Raw genomic sequence first — 23,353 nt, 5'->3', positions numbered from 1 at the left:
ACTATATTTGGTATGTGCGTACCTTGCAAGGTCCTCATGCCTGTCAGACAGATTTCACTTGACCTCGACCTCATTTTATGGATCATTGAACGAGGTTAAGTTTTAGTGGTCAAGTCCATATCTCAGATACTATAAGCGATAGGTCTAGTATATATTTGGTGTATGGAAGGACTGTAAGGTGTACATGTCCAACTGGCAGGTGTCATCTGACCTTGACCCCATTTTCATGGTTCAGTGGTTATAGTTAAGTTTTTGTGTTTTGGTCTGTTTTTCTTATACTACAATGTATATATGCAATAGGTCTACAATATTTGATGTATAGAATGATTTTAAGGTGTACATGTCTAGCTGACAGGTGTCATCTGACCATGACCTCATTTTCATGGTTCAGTGGTCAAAGTTAAATTTTGAGTTTTGGTCTATTTTTCGAATACTTTATGCATTAGGTCAACTCTATTTGATTGATTATGGAAATATTTTATGATATATATGTCTGTTAGTCAGGTTTTATTTGACCTTGACCTCACTTTCACGGTCCATTGCTAAGAATTAAGTGTTTGTGTTTTGGTCTTTTTTTCTTAATTTATTAGCAATAAGTCAACTATATTTGTTGTATTGGAGAATTGTTTGCTGTACATGTCTGCCTGGCATGGTTCATCTGACCTTGACCTCATTTTCATGGTTCATTGATCAATGTTTCGTTTTCTTGGTTAATGTTGAGTTTATATGTCAGTTGTAATAAAGCTTTATATTTAGGTCTATCAACATAATATCAATGATTAGTAAAGAAGGCGAGACATTTCAGCGTGTGCACTCTTGTTAAACTTTTTCTTATACAATTTTTATTTAACCACAAAACATTTGCCTTCATCATGTTATCATGAATGTTGCTGTCAGAAGAGGTTAAAATATTTCCGAAGGAACTGTGAGCTTTAGCCCTCACTTGGCATCCTCGTCTGTTGTCATCCGTCTGATGTAAACTATTTCAAACATCTTCTCCTCTGAAACTACTGAACCAATTCCAACCACACTAATAAGCTGAATGATCCTTACACTATCTAGAATAAAGTTTGTGTTTTATTTTCTGTTTCTTCAAAAAACATGGCCACCATGGCTAAAAATAGAACATAAGGCATGTAGGGGTAAAATGCAGATTTTGGCTTATATTTCAAAAACCAAAGCAATTACCAGCAAATCTGACATGTGACAAAAGTAAAAACACAAAAATACTTAACTCCGAGGAAAATTCAAAAAGGAAAATAAAAAATCAAAAGTGTTCATTAGACATGATTAGAACAAGTTTTATCAGCCCTGAAATTATCAGATGCATCTACATTGTAACAACCCATTGTTGTGTTGCTGCCACTAAATTGGTAATATTAAGGAATTTTTGCAGTTTTTGTTTATTCTTGAATATATATTATAATTAACGATAAAGATAAACTGTAAACAACAAAATTTTACCAAAAAGTAAGATCTACATTATACCCCAAAAACAAAAAAAATACAAGAAAATACTAGACACTAAAAAGAAAGATAAATGCCAAATAATCAAGGTGAGGGGTTCAGGTCCTTGAGAGGCTCTTGTATTTAAAAATGTCCTGTACCGAGTCAGGAAATTGGACATTGTTATAATATTGTTCGTTTCTGTGTGTTGCATTTTAGTGTTGTGTTTCTTTGTTTGTAACCTTAAATTGTTTTTTCTTATTTGATTGATGAATTTCAAACAGAGGTATACTTCCTTTATTTATATCAGCCATTTTTATTTTCACCAAACATCTCTCAGACTGTATATATATACATGATATAGAAGCATTATATATGTTAAAGAGGACGTATTGACTGCTTACATGTACATGGGTAATATGGTAATCTTATTTATTAGATGCATCAAAGTAGAACATAAGGAATCTTCTAACAAAACTGGTTGTAACATGGTCTAATGTTTGTGGCCATAATTGAAATTGAATTATTTTTTAAACAATAATATGATTGCAAAAATTGATTTTTTTTTAAAGAATATTGGTATAACGTTGGCGTCATCGTCGTCGTCATCTGAAGACATTTGGTTTTAGCACTATAACTTAAGTATAAGTAAAAATATATCTATGAAATTTAAGCACAAGGTTTATGACCATAAAAGGAAGGATGAGATTTATTTTGGGAGTTTTGGTCCTAACAGTTTAGGAATAAGGGACCAAAAAGGGCCCAAATAAGCATTTTTCTGGGTTTTCGCACAATAACTTTAGTAAAGTAAGCAAAGAAACCTATGGATTTTTTTTTTAAAAATAGTCATGATAGTTTGTTTCCAGTTTTTGGAGAAACAAACAATTTGTTTTATACTCTGTTTATTTTCATCAAAAAATGAATTATTGGTGTTTTTTGATATGATAAATCTAACCGTGTACACTGTAGTTAGATTCCTAATTTTTGGTCCTGTTTTCAAATTGGTCTTAATTCAGGTCGAAAGGGTCCAAAATTAAACATAGTTTGATTTCAACAAAAAAATCAATATATGGGGTTCTTCAACATGTTCAATATGCTGAATCAAATTACCATGTATTTAGATTTTTAATATTTTGGCCTTGTTGTCAAATTAGTTCACACTGAGGTCTAAAGGGTCTTAAATTGAACATTATTTGATTTCATCAAAAAGTGAATTCTTGGGTTTTTATGATACATGTATGCTGAATCTAATCATGTATTTAGATTTTCGATATTGGACCATAATACAATGTAGGTAAATGTCAAATTTTGAAATGTTTCAGTTTAAGTTCTTAGACCACATTCATTCTTCGTCAGAAACCTATGTTTTGTCAACTATTAAATCACAATCCAAATTCAGAGCTTTATCAAGCTTAAATGTTGTGTCCATACATGCCCTAACTGTTAGGTTTCGACCTCTGCGGTCTTATAAAGCTGCGCCCTGTGGAGCATCTGGTTACTACTGCCATAATCCATGTCATCATTATAATAATGAAAGGTAATGAATTGAAGATTATTTTGTTTTCATGATAAATTATCAGGTAGGATCAGTTACATCATGTACATCATTCTACAGTCAAGGGTTTAACTTAAACAAGTAATTATCAGAGATATGTATGTGTTATTACAGACACTTTCATGAGTTGTCTACTCTTTTTTCCTTAACATATGTTTGTTATCAGTTAAATATATATATCATAAATATCTTATCTTTAATGGGCACTTTGGAATTCCTAAAATTTTGCGCAGTAGCTTGATATATTACCTTGATAACTAATTTTCTATTTCCATTAATACAATTTTTATCAACCACGGTAAACCAATGAGACAAGGCTTTTAAGGGCAAACTAAGCTGTGATAACAAGGCTTATAGTTATTACAAGCATAAAACTTACTATATGAGAGTAAATGAGACACTTGAAATCTTACGCAGTGCCTCATTACAAGCTCTGATCATCATTTCTTACAATGAATTGAAATACATTGTTATGCATGTCAGAGCAACGCCTTTACAGAGATACAGAATAGCTTTTTGTTATTGCAGGAATGTAAATATTTTCTGTAATAACATAGGTGTACTTTGCACGATTTGTAAACTATGAGCTGTTATATATACGACCGAAAATTTTGAAAAAATTTTAGTCGTATATTGCTATCACGTTGGCGTCGTCATCGTCGTTGTCGTCGTCGTTGTCGTCGTCGTCCGAATACTTTTAGTTTTCGCACTCTAACTTTAGTAAAAGTGAATAGAAATCTATGAAATTTTAACACAAGGTTAATGACCACAAAAGGAAGGTTGGTATTGATTTTGGGAGTTTTGGTCCCAACATTTTAGGAATTAGGGGCCAAAAAGGGCCCAAATAAGCATTTTCTTCGTTTTCGCGCTATAACTTTAGTTTAAGTTAATAGAAATCTATGAAATTTTGACACAAGGTTATGACCACAAAAGAAAGGTTGGGATTGATTTTGGGAGTTTTGGTTTCAACAGTTTAGGAATTAGGGGCCAAAAAAGGGCCCAAATAAGCATTATTCTTGGTTTTCGCACAATAACTTGAGTTTAAGTTAATAGAAATCAATGAAATTTATACACAATGTTTATGACCACAAAAGGAAGGTTGGTATTGATTTTGGGAGTTAAGGTCCCAACAGTTTAGGAATGAGGGGCCAAAAAGGGACCCAAATAAGCATTTTTCTTGGTTTTCGCACCATAACTTTAGTACAAGTAAATAGAAATCTATGAAATTTAAACACAAGGTTTATGACCATAAAAGGAAGGTTGGTATTGATTTTGGGAGTTTTGGTCCTAACAGTTTAGGAAAAAGGGGCCCAAAGGGTCCAAAATTAAACTTTGTTTGATTTCATCAAGAATTAAATAATTGGGGTTCTTTGATATGCGGAATCTAACTGTGTTTTTAGATTCTTAATTTTTGGTCCATTTTCAAATTGGTCTACATTAAGGTCCAAAGGGTCCAAAATTAAACTTAGTTTGATTTTGACAAAAAATAAATCGGTTGGGTTCTTTGATATGCTGAATCTAAAAATGTATTTAGATTCTTGATTATTAGCCCAGTTTTCAAGTTGGTCCAAATCAAGGTCCAAAATTAAACTTCGTTTGATTTCATTAAAAATTGAATAAATGGGGTTCTTTGATATGCCAAATCTAACTGTGTATGTAGATTCTTCATTTTTAGTCCTGTTTTCAAATTGGTCTACATTAAAGTCCAAAGGGTCCAAAATTAAACTTAGTTTGATTTTAACAAAAATTGAAATCTTGGGGTTCTTTGATATGCTGAATCCAAACATGTACTTAGATTTTTGATTATGGGCCCAGTTTTCAAGTTGGTCCAAATCAGGATCTAAAATATTATATTAAGTATTGTGCAATAGCAAGTCTTTTCAATTGCACAGTATTGCACAATGGCAAGAAATATCTAATTGCACAATATTGTGAAATAGCAATACTTTTTTTTAATTAGAGTTATCTTTCTTTGTCCAGAATAGTAAGCAAGAAATATCTAATTGCACAATATTGTGAAATAGCAATATTTGTTTTTAATTGGAGTTATCTTTCTTTGTCCAGAATCAACTCAAATCTTTGTTATATACAATGTATATTCACTTTTTACTACCAACTGATAAATTAAAATAATCTTTACCATTCAGTGATAACAAGCAGTTTTTTTTACATCTTAATATTTTATGATGTATTTAAATGAGTAGTTATTGTTGCAAACTCCATTAGAAATTTAATTGAGATTAATTTGGAATAAGGGAAAGGGGGATGTGATTAAAAAAATGGGTTCAATTTTCTCATTTGAAATGAAATTTCATAAATAAAATGAAAATTTCTTCAAACATTTTTTTGAGAGGATTAATATTCAACAGCATAGTGAATTTCTCTAAGAGAAAACAAAAATTTTAAGTTCAATAGAACACATTCATTCTGTGTCAGAAACCTATGCTGTGTCAACTATTTAATCACAATACAAATTTAGAGCTGAATCCAGCTTGAATGTTGTGTCCATACTTGCCCCAACCGTTCAGGGTTCAACCTCTGCGGTCGTATAAAGCTACGCCCTGCGGAGCATCTGGTTTTAAGTTAGACCCTTGACTGTTCTAGTAGCAATTGAAAAGTTTTGAAACATGTTTAGTGAACTACGCTAGTGTCTTTATACATGATTTTGGTTGGAGTTTTTTCCCTTTACTTACTTGTTGAAAGGGAATAATCTCATTGCCATACTGGCAATGACTTGTTGACTTTTATGACAAAAAATACACGTTGTACATTTAAAAATATTTTAATGATTTGAACAAATGTACAATATTTACATGCACATGCAAGTCAAATCATTTAAATAAGTCTTTTTCAGTTTGTCATGAAAGGTTTTACACTTGTAATTTTGGGGCCCTTTTTATACGACCGCAAAAATTGTAATTTTTTTGTTGTATATTGCTATCATGTTGGCGCTGCATCTGCTTTGTCGTCGTCCGAAAATACTTTTAGTTTTTCGCACTCTAACTTTAGTAAACATTGGTAAAACAGTCTTCAAACTAAGCCCAAGAATTTGCATCAAAATGATGTTGAATAAAAAGTGAACTTATCTCCTGCACCACTTACAAAACACAATATTTTCAATTAAACTGTCACATCAATTATATTATGTTAGTTCACAGATGCCACATGGCTTCTTTCTCAATTTATAGGTGACAATTGCAAGAAGAGATTAAAATAAATACACAATACCAATCAAGAAATGTATCTTTTTTTTCTTATATATATGTGATTTTGATTTTTTTACAAAATTTATTTTTTTCAATAAATTGCAAGATTAAAATATTAAAAAAAAACATATTTAAAAATAATTGGGTTTTCAAATTAATCTTAAAAGTCAGGATAAACAACATCAAGAACATTTCCAAAAAAAGTTAATTAAACACCAAAAATTAAGAAAAAAGGGGGAGGGTCAACCCCACAAGTGCCTGTGCATTTTTCCTAAACTTTTAAAGTTAACAATTTTGTGTTTCAAACATCTGTTTGTTGTAATAATATCAGTCGCCTTATCAGTATGAAATGACAGATTTATATCACTACTTAACCATTTTATAATTGAGAGAAGATATGAAATTTTCACTTTCTTGTGCATGGATGTTGGACTGAAAAGTGAATAGAAATCTATGAAATTTTAAAACATGGTTTATGACCACAAAAGAAAGGTTGGGATTGATTTTTGGGAGTTTTGATCCCAACATTTTAGGAATAAGGGGCCTTAAAGCCAAATAAGCATTTTCTTGGTTTTCAAACAATAACTTTAGTTTAAGTGAATAGAAATCTATGAAATTTTGACACACGGTTTATGACCACAAAAGGAAGGTTGGGATTGATTTTGGGAGTTTTGGTTCCAACAGTTTAGGAATTAGGGGCCAAAAAAAGGGCCCAAATAAGCATTATCCTTGGTTTTTATACAACAGCAAAATTTGAAAAATTTTCGCCGTATATTGCTATCACATTGGCGACCTCGCCTGCGTCGTCGTCGTCGTCCGAATACTTTTAGTTTTCGCACTCTAACTTAAGTAAAATTTGAATAGAAATCTATGAAATTTTAACACAAGGTTTATGACCAAAAAAGAAAGGTTGGTATTGATTTTGGGAGTTTTGGTTCTAACAGTTTAGGAATTAGGGGCCAAAAAGGGGTTCAAATAAGCAGTTTTCTTGGTTTTCGCACCATAACTTTAGTATAGGTAAATAGAAATCTATGAAATTTAAACACAAGGTTTATGACCACAAAAGAAAGGTTGGTATTGATTTTAGTAGTTTTGGTCCTAACAGTTTAGGCATTAGGGGCCAAAAAGGGGTCCAAATAAGGATTTTTCTTGGTTTTGCACCATTACTTTAGTATAGGTAAATAAAAATCTATGAATTTTAAACACAAGGTTTATGACCATAAAAGGAAGGTTGGTATTAATTTTGGGAGTTTTGGTCCTTACAGTTTAGGAATAAGGGTTTTAACCAATAATGTACTTAGATTTTTTATTATTGGCCCCGTTTTCAAGTTGGTCCAAATGGGGGTCTAAAATTAAACTTTGTTTGTTTTCATCAAAAATTGAATAAATGGGGTTCTTTGATATGCCAAATCTAACTCTGTATGTAGATTCTTAATTTTTGGTCTTGATTTCAAATTGGTCTACATTAAAGTCCAAAGAGTCCAAAATTAAACTTAGTTTGATTTTTACATAAATTGAATTCCTGAGGTTCTTTGATATGCTGAATCCAAACATGTATTTAGATTTTTTATTATGGGCCCAGTTTTCAAGGTGGTCCAAATCAGGATCCAAAACTATTATATTACGTATTGTGCAATAGCAAGAAATTTTCAATTGCTCAGTACTCAGCAATAACAAGAAATCTTCAATTGCACAGTATTGTGCAATAGCAAGAAATTATTAATTGCACAGTATTGCGCAATAGCAAGAAATCTTCAATTACACAGTATTGTGCAACAGCAAGTATTTCCAATTGCACAGTATTGTGCAATAGCAAGAAATTTCAATTGGAGTTATCTTTCTTTGTCCAGAATAGTAGTTGAATCAACCTATATCATTGTTTTATACAATGTATATTCACTTTTACTACCAAATGATAAATTAAAACAATCTTTACCTTTCAGTGACAACAAGCACATTTTTTACATTTTAATATTTTATGATGTATTTAAATGAGTAATTGTTGTTGCAAACTCCATTCAAATATTTGAATTGAGATCGGTTTTGCAATAAAGGAAAGGGGAATTTTAAAAAAAATTGGGGGGGGGGGGGGGGTAAATTTTTCACTTTTGAAATTTCATAAATAAATAGAAAATTTCGTCAAACATTTTTTTGAGAGGATTAATATTCAACAGCATAGTGTATTGCTCAAAGGCAAAACAAAATTTTTAAGTTCATTAGACCACATTCGTTCTGTGTCAGAAACCTATGCTGTGTCAACTATTTAAGCACAATCCAAATTTAGAGCTGAATCGAGCTTGAATGTTGTGTCCATACTTGCCCCAACCGTTTATGGTTCAACCTCTGCGGTCGTATAAAGCATCGCCCTGCGAGGCATCTGGTTAGCTTGTTGTTCTGTGTGAGCCAAGGCTCCGTGCTGAAGTAGATACATTGACTTATAATGGTTTATTTATTTAAAATTGTTATTTGGATGGAGAGTTGTCTCTTTGGCACTCACACCGCATCTTCCAATATCTCTTTAAAATGATTTATCAACCCAGTCAAACTCTCATGATATTTGCTGCTCTGAATATAACATTCATTTAAAAAGGGTTTCAGAAGCTTTTAGCCAATGTTTAGCTAAGAGTACGATTTTTTTCATTTTTCCTGGCCAGAATAAATCCTTTCTGAAATCTTCCAATTTTGCAACCCAAGGAAATTAAGATGTCTTGATTTTTAAAAGCAGGTATATACCTATGAAATACAAATTATCTATAAAAACAACTAGTAAAACACTTTCATAAATTTATTTATGCATGCACTGCCTAAACAGAGTAACACATGCTCCTTGGAGCATCAATTTCATCTTTAATTCAGTTTGAGTTGATTCCGTTTTTCCTCTTTTTAAAAATAAATTTTACCAGTGTTCGATGACATCTGTAATATAAGCATACGGTTTTAAACATTCATTTGTTATTTAAATTGGATAACATCACTAACATTTAAGATCTGCAAAAATAAATATTTGAAATATCAAATAAAACAAAAAGTTGCAATCTGATTATAGGACAGTGTTGATTTGGAAGAGGATTGTTTAAAAAAGACTTGTGAAGAAGAATCACCACTTCCGGACGACTTTTCCTTAGAAGAAGATGACAGTGATCCATTACCATTGTTACAACAACAGATAGTCGATGACATAAACGATGAAATATCTGACAGAAGGTTTAGAAATAAGAGCCAATCAGAAATAGGAAAGGATGAAACAGGTGAGACCAATCAAGAAATGTTATGGCATTGTAAAAAGTGTGAATTTTCAACATGTGATAAGAAGGAACAAGAGAAACACCGAAAACATCACTGTTACCTCGAACGAAAGCTCAGAAAGTCTGAACTATATAAATATCAAAAATACTTTTGTCATTTATGTGGAAATAGATATAAATCAGAAGACGGTTTGCAAAAGCATAAAAAAATCATGCATCCGGACAAGCCATTATGGATATGTAGGCTTAGCGGGTGTGCAGCTCGTTTTATGGAAGAATCTGCATTACAAAAACATTTGTTATGGCACAAATCACAAGGTCTTCTGAAATGTATGAAATGTGCACAGGTATTCATAGTTAAAACTGCACTAAAAAGACATGAGGATTATTGTGTCAAAAAACTAATGTTTAGATGCGACATTTGCAATAAAGTGTATAAAGCTAAAGAGAGTCTTTCAAAACATATGAGAAAAATACATTTTCAGGGAGAAACAGGATTCAATTACAGGGCATCTATAAAGTTTAGAAATAATATTAACAGTATGACATTTGAAAGTGATCAGAATAAAGAAGCAAATTTTCCAGTCGAGAATACATGTTTAAAAACCACAATGGAAGAGTTTAATGCTGATAATTATAATGTTGAGGAATTTGTTGACCGAGTGAATGAAATTTTACTCACTCAACAGAATGAAAAATATTTAAAACAAACTCCAGATGTTTACCGTTGTTCACATTGTGAGTTCTCAACAGAAGATAAGACACAGTATACTAAACATTACAAACACCATTATTACATTATTCGCAAGCAAAAGGATGCTGAACTCCAATCACAAACACCACATGATTTGAAAGAACATGATGGTATCTCTGATAATGTTAATGATATTGACATGGATGAGGATGAGGATGATACTGAGGGTATTGTTAAAACGTTGAATAATGCTATTGATAAGGAACGAAAGTCGAAAGTTTATAAATGTGAGAAATGTGATTTTTCAACGAAAGATAATAAGGATTACGACAAGCATAGACGCCGCCATCTTTATTTAGAACGAAAAGAAACACATCTTATTTGTAGATATTGTGGGTTGCACTACAGTAATAAACAAGCACTGAGACGACATGAGATCGCAACTCATTCCGAACAATCTTTTAAATGTGAGGTTAAAACCTGCAGTTGTGTATTTATGTATAAACATCAATTAGAAAAACACATATTAAATCATAAAAAAAGAGGTCTCCTGAAATGTAAGAAATGTAACAAGAAATTTCTTGTTAAAAGTAAGTTAACACTTCATGAAGACTCGTGCATAAGGAATATGACAACAAATGAACAATATCAGTGTCACTTATGCGGAAAACAGGTCGGGTCCAAATCAGGATTGTTAGGGCACATGAGGAAACATAATGATGGAGTTTTTGATTGCTTTTGTGGAAAAACTTTTGACAGTATTAAAAATCTTAATCAGCATAAAAAATGTCATAATGTTAATACGGTTAAATCATGTTGTGAAAAAGTAGTTTCCGATGAGAGTGAAGAAAGCACCGATTCAGATTCAGATGAAATAGAAGATAGCACATCTGAAAGTTCAAGTGCACTGTTTAATTCGAAAAATAATACAGAAAAGCAAAAAAGTTTTTGAATAATGCAAATTAAGAGTTCGTTATAGAATATGTTAATATCACAGATTGTCACAAAATAACATCCATTGACATGGTCGAATGGTAACAACAAATGCAATGAGGAAGATGTGAGAAAGGAATATGACATGGCGTTTGTGAATAAGGGGGTTAGTTGATATTGAAGAACATGAAGAATACACAAAATGATAGTGATATGCTAAACGCTGGCATGGAATTAATTAATTTCTCCGATGTTGTAAAAGAAAGATATTATTGACTCAACGTAGTCCTGCTAATATATAGACACTCAAAACAATAAAAAAGAAAAGTTCGAAATTTGTGTAAACATGTATTTTTAGCTATAGAAAGATATTATTGACTTAACGTAGTGACATTGAATACTCGGGCTAATATATAGAAACACAAAACAAAAAAAGAAAAGTTCGAATTTTATGTAAAAATGTATTATATTTTTTCTGATGCGTTTGACTGATATTGCAGAAATATCGACATAGGCGATCTGACACAGGCGATGGCAGTCACGTCGGTGTTAGCACACCTCTTTAAAGTTTAGTATTTCAGAAGGTACAAAATGTAGAACATGTAGATGACCAGAATCCATGTTTTGAATATATATGCCTAATGTTTTAAAGTTTCCGTCGGTCATTTGTTCATTGTTCTTGCTCTCATTTTCATGGTTCAGTGATTACTTGAAAAAGTTTTCTTTATTTGTCTCTTTCTATGAGTAATATAGCTATTTGGTATTTGTGTACCTTGTATGACATGACCTCACATGACCTCGACCTCTATTTATCAGACAGTATAGAGTATAGGGGATATGTCTGCTATATTTAATTTGAAGTAAGTGATTATTGTAAGTTGAAACTGCCATAGCCAATTGGCAGGTATAATCTTGATTTTTATGGTTTAGTAGTCATGGTAGATAAAGTTAAGTTTAATGTTTGGGTCTGTTTTTGTCGAGCCTTCGATTGACGTCGTAAAAGCAAGCCGTATTTGGTGTTGGCGTCATCGTCGGAAGCGGAAGCGGAGTCCACAACGATTCACTCTGTGGTTTAAATACTAATTACTTTCTAGAACTATACTGGGTTTCTACCAAACTTTGACAGAAGCTTGTTTATGATCATAAGATAAAATTTGAAGGAAATATTGTTTAGATTTTTACCTGTATATTTTTATTTTACTTCTACTCGTTCTAATGGACTTTTGTCTATTTAACGTTACATACAGTCTGCCGTGAAAGTTTTTGAAACATAAAATTTATAAGTTTCATAAATTATCCTGGATTTCCACTTAACTTGGTCAGTAGCTTTACAATTAAAAGATATATAGTACTAGTATCAGGATGAATATTTTTTTCCCTCGTTTATTTTGAGCTTGAGCAATGGAATGATTGTAAGTTCACATTTGTTTGGCTTTTATCACACAACCATGACTTCATTTTTTAGAATGGTTCATTTTTTTACATAAATAAGGCCGTTAGTTTTCTCGTTTGAATTGTTTTTCATTGTCTTATCGAGGCCTTTTATAGCTGACTATACTGTATGGATTTTGCTCATTGTTGAAGGCCTTACGATTACCTAAAGTTGTTAATGTTTGTGTCATTTTGGTCTTTTTGTGGGTAGTTGTCTCATTGGCAATCATTCCACATCTTCTTTTTTATATTCATTGGTCAATTTGTACACTTTTTTAGTTGACTTGGTTTCCAATATACTACAATGTACTAACAGTCGTATACGTTTCCTATCTCTAAAGCAAGTACTATGTTTTGGGTGTCGGTGCAATTTTTGTGAGAAACACGTTTAAGTTATTTTTTCTCCAAACATCTCCCAAATTGTATATAAGCATCAAAAAGCAAGTATTCACTGCTTACAAATGTGGTAATCTGGTTTAATATCAAACTCAACAAGATATTATAAATGAAATTTTCAAATACAATACTGGTTGAAAAAATAAGTAAAGTGGTCACATTTTGGTGACAGTAGTTGTAACTGAATTATTTCCAGCTTTAACATAATTAGGTAATATATATAAATAGATAGATGATAAAGTATCAAACATGATGAGTTTATTCAACTGTGAATATATAGAATTACTTTTACCGATTTTATGAGACATTTTTATAGTTTGTCTGAAAATACAGATGTCCATTTTGTTTTAGTGGTTGAAGACTATAAACCCTAGTTATTACACACAAAAAAATATAATTTTTCGAAGATATGCATTTGTATCATCCAACTTGAAAGACTGTCGTCAAGAACTTTAAGTAATAAAATAGCTACTCGAACACACCTACCCTTTTTTTGTGATTCATTACATAGGTATTTCACTTGACCAATATATTTCATCTTTTAGAACTGTGATTTTTATGGCCCAACTACGATAGTTGAGGGGCATTATGTTTTCTGGTATGTGCGTCCGTTCGTCCGTCTGTCCCGCTTCAGGTTAAAGTTTTTGGTCAAGGTAAATTTTGATGAAGTTGAAGTCCAATTGACTTCAAACTGGGTACACATGTTCCTTATGATATGATCTTTCTGATTTTAATGCCAAATTAGAGATTTTACCCGAATTTCACGATCCACTGATTATAGAAAATGATAGTGCGAGTGGGGCATTCGTGTACTGAGGACACATTCTTGTTTATGTTATAAAGTCAACCGGGAGCTTTGATATATAAAAATTTGTAAGAGTTCCGCGGAACCCAGTGTCTCGCCTACTTTTGCTGTAACTCCCAGGCTCAACAAAAATGAGGAAAACAATCAATAAAAATATTCCTCTTGATACTATCTTTTGATTGTTAGAAGCTTCTGTCCAAGTTTGGTAAAAATGTCAGGATAGTTTATGAATCAAATAAATGTTTTAAAAACTTTAACTGCAGACTGAATGTAATGTAAACTGGAAGAAAAACTAAGTCCATTTATAAGTGAAATTCAGATACACAGGTACCAAATATTAACAAGATTTCCTTTCTAGATACTAGCTTTTGATCATAAACATTAGCTTCTGTCCAAGTTTGGTACACATTTAAAATAGTATAAGAAAGTTATTATTTTTTTTTAAATTTAACCACAGAGTGAATGTGTTGTTTCCTGGCAGAAAACCTAAGTTCATTTAAAAGTATTAATACCGAAAAAATGGATTTATTTTTTTACAAAGTTTACTTCTGGATACTATCTTATGATCATAAACAAGCTTCTGTCCAAGATTGGTACAAACCCAGGATAGTTAAAGAAAGTTATTAAAATTTAAAAAACTTTAACCACAGAGTGAATGTAATGTTTCCCCGCAGAAAAAACTAAGTCCATTTAGAAGTAAAAAACAAAAAAAAATGGAATTTTATTTTTGCAAACTTTACTTCTGAATACTATCTTATGATCATAAACAAGCTTCTGTCCAAGTTTGGTAGAAATCCAGTATAGTTTAAGAAAGATATTCAAATTTTAAAAACTTTAATCACAGAGTGAATGTTATGTTTCCCCACAGAAAAACTAAGTCCATTTATAAATAAAATACAGAAGAAATAGTATTTTATTTTTACAAAATTCACTTCTGGATACTATGTTATGATCATAAACAAGCTTCTGTCAAAGTTTTGTAGAAATCCAGTATAGTTTAAGAAAGTTATTAAATTTTCAAAAATTTAACCACAGAGTGAATATTTGTGGACGCCGCCGCCGACGACGACGGAATGTAGGTTCGCTTAGTCTCGCTTTTTCGACTAAAGTCGAAGGCTCGACAAAAATGATAGAATCTGAAGCGAGACGATGTATGAAATATTCTTGCTTTGTAAGATACCAAGACAAATTATTCAACTCAAACACGCCCTTATATACAAAGGTGCACTGGATCTTCTCTTTTCGATACAATTGTTACCCATTTTTTTGAATTTTTTCTTGAGTCACATTATGGAAGTGCAGATACGAAAATTACTGAATTAATAGATTGATATGTTTTCCGTCCGTGGTAAATTTTTAAAAAGTCGGAGATTATGCATTTTCTACATCCAACGTGAAAGATATACATGTCGTCGACTTGATATCTAATTGTTCTGCTTACCTATGCACAAGACCAATTGAAAACCTATGCAAATGGTGTTTTAATATAAAACACTTTGTAATTGAGAAGAAAATTGTAATTTTGTTGGTTTCTATTAACTTTTAAAAGTTATCTCACTGTAGTAAACATTACATTAAGCATTTGTCGCCTTCTATAACAAAGAACTTCGATTCTTTTGTTTTATTTCAACCGAGTACCCGACTGAGTATGGTTAGGTTGAGTATATATTTATAAATTTTCGACTGAACTTGAAGCAATAAAATGGCTCAATAAACATTGTATTATATCTTTTGATCTCAATTTTTTTCTGTTTTTATCTGCGACTTCTTACTTTCTGCCATTATCATGATTATGCCGGCAGACAAATATATATATATTTCTATGTACATTTTGAACAATCTCATCGTTAACGTTTTAATCAACTATTTCGGTTATAAATTATTGGCCCTAAATATTCAGCTTTTAGTGTTCCTGAAGAAGGTTGACCCAGAACAGCGCTTCAGTCGTAACTTTAACATTTTGTTTTCATTTTTTATCAATTGCATGACTATCATGTGCACATATTGCCTTGTATCAATGATTTCAGTTCGAAGTATTTGTACGGTAGGATCACACTGAATTCATGGTGTCGCAATGCACGTTGTGCTAGTCATTTTCAAAAGTTTTATATCAGCGATAAATGGTAATCTCTTTGGGAATCTGATATAAAAATATTTTCACTACGGTGCCACTTTTTTTACTTGGATACTTCCAAGAGGGACTTTAATAATGGTACATACAAATATTCTGATCCACAATTCGATGAGAAAAAAATATTCTGTGCAAGTAGAGGTAAAAAAAAAATATTCTGGATCCAGATATTCACCATACCTTAATATAGTGTTAATTTTTTTTCAACTAAATCATGTGATAAATAGCGATGAAAACTTAATAAAATTGTTAGCTCTTGTTATTTGTGCATTTTTAAGTTATCGTACGACAATCAAATGTAAAATCACAAAACTACTGAACTCAGAGGAAAATCAATTCGGAAAGTCCATAATCACATGGCAAAATCAAATACTAGTAACAAAACGCATCAAAAACGAATGTACAAGAACTGTCATATTCCTGACTTGGTACAGGCATTTTCAAATGTAGAAAATGGTGGATTAAACCTGGTTCTATAGCGCTAACCCTCCCACAGTTTAACAGAACACAAAAACATCAACTTTGAGCAAAGAAAAAGAACACAGGTGTGTCCAGTCAGAATGTGCCGTGTAAAAGGAGTGCCACGCTTTTAAGTGCATGAGGAATTTTTCCATTTTTGGCGAAACACCAATGTTGCCCTCGAAAAACCTGTACAAGGTAAAACGCGGATTTTTAAGTCAAGTATTCACTTCTGGAACGCCGCTGAAAACTGGATATTTAACAGTCTAGTAAATATAAGAACCGAAATACTGTGAAAGTACTTTAATTCGTGGGTATCAATTTTCGTGGTTTGAGGAAAATTTACATGTTCGTGGGTTTTTAAATTCGAGGATTTTAGTTTTCAAAAAATGAAAAAAAATAACATTAAAGCCACTGTTCACAAATAGTCTAGATTGAGGAAATTGCAAAGTAAACATTGATCCGTGTAAGTCGTAGTGAAAACACTAATTAACCTATGCTAAAGTGATCAATAAATTACGAACCATTGAAGGTGTTAATTAGGCCTTAAACATGTCACCTACAGAAAACAGTAACATAAACAAATGCTATAAACGTATCTTGAATTGTCAAATAATTTTTATCAAAATCAAACCCAGCATGATATTATAATTTCCTATATGTACGAGCACAACGAGGATATTAAACGAAAACTTTATCATACTAGCATATCAATACTGGAAATCTTACTTTCATCGATCAAAAATATTTTTAAGTAAATGATCAAAAATTGTACAGTTTAGGTATTAAAGTCTTGAAGGATTAAATGGGTATAATCATGCATGCGGTTGTAGTTGTATGACTGCTATTAAAGAATTCTTAGATTTGGCGTTATTTAATATATTCTCTAGATCATATCAGTAATCAAACCTACCGATGGGGATCTTCCCATGTCTTGATTTTCTCACTGGTTGTTTTATTTCGTTGAACACTTGAATTCGTGGATAAAGTCATCCCCGAAAACCACGAAAATTGGTACCCCACGAATAAAAGTACTTTCACAGTAGTTGAAGAGGTTTTTGGCCAAGTGACGATAAACATATCAAAATTCATCTATAAGGGCTACTTTGCCCGAGGGAGTTGATTCCTATAAGTTTCTTTGTAATTTGTATGTGAAACAACCTATTTTAAATAATCGGTTTTTGGTTGCCAATGACATATTTCATGAATTTTCAGTAACAATCTAGCAATAAATGCAACAAAAAGGGATTTTGCTTGTTATTCATAGTGATGAAAACGTAATTTTTCAATTAGTTTTTTGAGGTCTGAAGCTAGCATATGTCAGTAACTGCTAGAATTTTATAAAGTAGTCCTTTGTTAATTTATTATCCTTGTCATTTTGATTACTTTCTTCTGTTCCCTATTCTGACATATAATTTGGATTTCTTTAAAAGTTCGTTTTGCTAGCGTATTGATGGGGGTTTGTTTTTTCTACATTGGCTAGAGGTATTGGGGTAAGATTGTGGTCTAAACATACATGTTTACTCCCGTCGCATTTGGGAGAGATCCGTTTGCGCCAAAATTGCGTCCTTATACCTTTTTTATACGACCGCAAATTTTAAAAAAATTTTCGTCGTATATTGCTATCACGTTGGCGTCGTCGTCGTCGTCGTCGTCGTCGTCGTCGTCGTCGTCGTCCGAATACTTTTAGTTTTCGCACTCTAACTTGAGTAAAAGTGAATAGAAATCTATGAAATTTTAACACAAGGTTAATGACCATAAAAGGAAGGCTGGTATTGATTTTGGGAGTTTTGGTCTCAATATTTTAGGAATTAGGGGCCAAAAAGGGACCAAATAAGCATTTTCTTGGTTTTCGCACTATAACTTAAGTTTAAGTTAATAGAAATCTATGAAATTTTGACACAAGGTTTATGACCACAAAAGAAAGGTTGGGATTGATTTTGGGAGTTTTGGTTTCAACAGTTTAGGAATTAGGGGCCAAAAAGGGACCCAAATAAGCATTTTTCTTGGTTTTCGCACCATAACGTTAGTATAAGTAAATAGAAATCTATGAAATTTAAACACAAGGTTCATGATCATTAAAGGAAGGTTGGTATTGATTTTGGGAGTTTTGGTCCCAATAGTTTAGGAAAAAGGGGCCCAAAGGGTCCAAAATTAAACTTTGTTTGATTTCATCAAAATTGAATAATTGGGGTTCTTTGATATGCCAAATCTAACTGTGTATGTAGATTCTTAACTTTTGGTCATGTTTTCAAATTGGTCTATATTAAGGTCCAAAGGGTCCAAAATTAAACTTAGTTTGATTTTGACAAAAAATGAATCGGTTGGGTTCTTTGATATGTTGAATCTAAAAATATACTTAGATTCTTGATTATAGGCCCAGTTTTCAAGTTGGTCCAAATCTGGGTCCAAAATTAAACTTTATTTGATTTCATCAAAAATTGAATAAATGGGGTTCTTTGAAATGCCAAATCTAACTGTGTATGTAGATTCTTCATTTTTGGTCCCGTTTTCAAATTGGCCTACATTAAGGTCCAAAGGGTCCAAAATTAAACTAAGTTTGATTTTAACAAAAATTAAATTCTTGGGCCTCTTTGATATGCTGAATCTAAACATGTACTTAGATTTTTGATTATGGGCCCAGTTTTCAAGTTGGTCCAAATCAGGATCTAAAATTATTATATTAAGTATTGTGCAATAGCAAGTCTTTTCAATTGCACAGTATTGTGCAATGGCAAGAAATATCTAATTTCACAATATTGTGAAATAGCATTTTTTTTTTATTTAGAGTTATCTTTCTTTGTCCAGAATAGGAAGCAAGAAATATCTTATTGCAAGAATTTTTTTTAATTAGAGTTATCTTTCTTTGTCCAGAATCAACTTAAATCTTTGTTATATACAATATACAATGTATATTCACTTTTTACTACCAACTGATAAATTTAAATAACCTTTACCATTCAGTGATAACAAGCAGTTTTTTTACATCTTAATATTTTATGATGTATTTAAATGAGTAGTTATTGTTGCAAACTCCATTAGAATATTTTAATTGAGATTAGTTTTGGAATAAGGGAAAGGGGGATGTGATTAAAAATTGGGTTCAATTTTTCTCATTTCAAATTTCATAAATAAAAAGAAAATTTCTTCAAACATTTTTTTGAGAGGATTAATATTCAACAGCATAGTGAATTGCTCTAAGAGAAAACAAAAGTTTAAGTTCATTAGAACACATTCATTCTGTGTCAGAAACCTATGCTGTGTCAACTATTAAATCACAATCCAAATTTAGAGCTGAATCCAGCTTGAATGTTGTGTCCATACTTGCCCCAACCGTTCAGGGTTCAACCTCTGCGGTCGTATAAAGCTACGCCCTGCGGAGCATCTGGTCTCCAATGCCACGTTTGCGCCACCTATTTTAAAATTACATGGTATCATTTGCGCCAAACATAAAACATACGATTGCACCAATAAGAAATAAAATGACTTTCCTCCTCCTTTTTTCGGACTTTGAACCGGCAGTTCACAAGGCATTTTTTTTCCTTTTCTGAAACATTCTTTCTACTAACTGCTGTTGCATGGGTATTTCCCAATTTAATGTGTTTAGAAGCTTGTAACTTCACTTTATTGTTCAGTTCATAATAATTCCTTTGGAATGCTTCTGTTCCATTACTGGTTACTGGTACGTGTTCTACTCTATTCTAACATATAGTTACCGCCTTCATCAAATTGAAGATTATGTCACAGGAGAAAACTTATTACAACAAGACATAGATAAAAAAAAATGTACATTTTTTTTTAATACGAAAAATTTAAAAATAAAATGTTTTGTATAATAAGATGCTTTAATTGAGTTAAAAGTGATGCTTTGAAAGAGTCTACTGAAGTGCAATTTACAATTATATCCGGTAGTTTGTTCCAGTCGGTAATATAGTTCTTGGAAAATAGTTCTTTTCTGTGCTGTGATGGAATTTGGACGCTGTTCGAATTAGAATGTCTTGTTTGTCTCTGAATTATTTATCTCACCACTCTAACCTTATATTATTATTAGAGATTTAGATCAACTAATTTGATGCCGGTTTAAATATTTTTTTAATAGATGCACGACTTTAAAATTTCTGAACACTGCTATACCATTTGATGTCTAATATCTATAATACTAAAATTACGAGGTCCAATTTGTCAGCCGTCATCACGTAAAAACGACGAATCAAAGAATTCAACTTTATATATAAATTATATAGTACAAAGGTGTAGATTAAAAATTACACCATTCCAGGCCCTTTTGTTTTCCAAGTACTAGTAATTAATATTGCCAATAATTAAGAAGTTCCGTGTCGAGTCCGATACCGATACCAATAGTATAGTCACCTGTTACCTAATACCTTATCTGTACGTTCCGCATCTGACAGGCGCACCACCAAACGGTGTATTCAGGACTATGCTATTTATACGGGTCATAATCACAGGGTTGACACTACTAAATTTCATCAACGATTGTCAAATTGTTACCTATTGTAGTATGTTTAATTTGATCAGTAAGACTTTCTAAGATAACAATACGAATACTAATCACAGTTCCAGTTCGACGGGGTCAAACAGAAAGATTTGAAAGCAGAGAAAACTCTGTATCTTATAATCAGCATGACTTTATCAGATGACAATAATAATACTGAAATAAGGCTTGCGCATAGTTAAATACTTTTATTCAGTCAACGGACCCGCGATATCACGGGTGTGTTCTAGTGTTTTATAAAAAAAGACGTCTTCTTTTAATTATTTATTTTATATTTAAAAATGATTTTATATAGTTCGTTCTATTTATTCCTGACTAACGATAATTATAAGCAGAGCCGCGTTTACAGGTACGTATACCCTTCTTTTCTCCCCTTTTCTTTTTTTTTGATACATTTTATTTTAATCAAAAATTTAAAAAACCAAACTGTCAAAAAGTGAAATAATCAAAATCCCACGTTAGTTTTAATATGTTCAAAGTTTGGTCAAAATTCTTAACTATCAAAATTAAAAGCGATATTTAGAATTTTAATGTTTCAATTATTTGAATAAAATTTCAAAATTTTAAAGCTGTTACTCAATTTGGAATTTTGATATTTTTAAAACTTTGATCAAATTTCCAAAAATCTAAAATTTCTAAACTTTTTAAAAATTTGAATTGATAAGTGTTACACGGACCATTCTGACGTAGTCGAAGGTAAATGTAGGGATAGTACATAATTTTAGTATAAGTTAAAACTCGTAACAAGTCTAAGGCATAGAAATGTTGAAAAAATGCCGCCCAGGCCTGTGTTCTGACCTTTGAATAGAATAGTAGGGTATATCAACTTTCCATTCCTGGATATAATTTTACCCAAAACTTTTTCGTAAAAGTGTCACAGATTTAGCTGCAAGGTGATTAAAATTGCATTATCTACAGAAATGCAACATATAAACATGTCTGATTTAAATAGCAAGTCATTACTTATCACATATAAATTACCCATATTATACAAAAAAATAATAACTCACTTTCATGTTTATTTCTGAACCCACCTAACCAGAGCGGGCATTTAGTTCTACACTTGTCGTTCGCCTAAACGTCCCAAAATTGGTATCCGTTCAAATTGCTGATTTTTTTCGTTTCCTTTCTCTAATTAAAGTTTTCCTTAAGCAAATGTTATGAAACTTTTCTTCTCTTTACACAAGTACTCCACATTCCAAACTAAAAGACAAATTGAAAGAGTTGGTATTGCTTTGCTTCATAAAAAAGAATGGCCAACGAAGATACAAGTTTCTTGTCTTAGGGAGGAATAAATCCTACTTTAAAAAGGATCACTCTGATTGAAACAAAAAGTTCTCTAAAACTGATATTATCAAGATGCTTCATTTCTTGATTGAGAACATATTTTTCAACAGACTGTCGGTATTCTAATGGGAACAAACTGTGCTCCCCTAATTGCCGACTTATTTCTTTATTATTATAAGGCTGACTTCATGCAGGAACTTTTTAGGAATAAAGATAAGAAGTTAGCAATATCCTTTAACTACTTTCCGCTATATAGATGATGTTCTTTCACTAAGTAATTCAAAATTTGGTGACTATGTGGAACGCATCTATCCCATTGAACTAGAGATAAAGGAAACTACAGATACAGTTAAGTCGGCTTCATATGTTGACTTAAATCTAGAAATTGACAATGAGGGTCGGTTGAAAACAAAACCATACGACAAAAGAGTTGATTTTAGCTTTCCAATTGTGAACTATCAATTTCCAAGTAGCAACATTCCAGCAGCACCTGCATACGGGTAATATATCTCCTAATTGATAAGATATTCCCGTGCTTGCATTTCCTATAATGATTTTCTTGATAGAGGGTTGCTTCTCACAAGGAAGCTATTAAACAAAGAGTTCAAAATGGTGAAGTTGAAATCATCCCTTCGTAAATTTTACGGACGCCATCACGAGTTGGTTGACCGTTATGGAATGACCGTTTCACAAATGATATCGGATATGTTCCTTACGTCGTAACTACAACCCCCTTCCCTTTCATGAATGTGACCTACCGAATTAGACTATTTACCGGATTTGATATCACATAAGCAACACGACGGGTGTCACATGTGGAGCAGGATCTGCTTAACCTTCCGGAGCATCTGAGATCACCCCTAGTTTTTGGTGGGGTTTGTGTTGTTTATTCTTTAGTTTTCTATGTTGTGTTATGTTTACTATTGTTTGTCTGGTTTTTTTTCATTTTTAGCCATGGCGTTGTCAGTTTGTTTAAGATTTATGAGTTTGACTGTCCCTTTGGTATCTTTCGTCCCTCTTTTATAGATAATTCTTGGTACCACAAAACTCAGGTAGCGTTACTTGTAATGTTCTATTATGTCCCTATATAACGTCATTATCAAGCGGGGGCATCCTCTGTGGGAATGGACACATTCCTCATTTATTTGTAATAGACCTCGAGTTGATTCCATATTTTCCACTTTTGAAAATAAGTTTTACCATTAATGACACCTGTTATATAAACATGCCGCCCTTGAATAATGGTGTT

The 23,353-nt window shown here is 32.0% G+C and overlaps 1 protein-coding gene across 2 annotated transcripts in view; it reads left to right on the top strand.

The window, feature by feature from the left end:
* Positions 1–23,353, top strand: part of LOC134699388 (zinc finger protein 99-like) — a 31,624-nt gene that overhangs the window by 5,196 nt on the left and 3,075 nt on the right. Inside the window, exon 3 of one of the 2 annotated variants that reach the window (XM_063560989.1) lies at positions 9,254–15,797. The exons of the other annotated variant lie outside the window; for it this stretch is intronic. Coding sequence (XP_063417059.1) covers positions 9,254–11,098 — 1,845 coding nt within the window. The 3' untranslated portion in view covers positions 11,099–15,797. Of the gene's footprint in view, positions 1–9,253; positions 15,798–23,353 lie in introns of those variants that run through there. 2 annotated transcript variants of the gene reach the window in all.

This window comes from Mytilus trossulus, unplaced genomic scaffold (assembly GCF_036588685.1).
Source record: "Mytilus trossulus isolate FHL-02 unplaced genomic scaffold, PNRI_Mtr1.1.1.hap1 h1tg000050l__unscaffolded, whole genome shotgun sequence".
NCBI lineage: Eukaryota > Metazoa > Mollusca > Bivalvia > Mytilida > Mytilidae > Mytilus > Mytilus trossulus.
The sequence above is the reverse complement of the archived record's forward strand: the minus strand, read 5'-3'. Positions and strand labels throughout refer to the sequence as shown.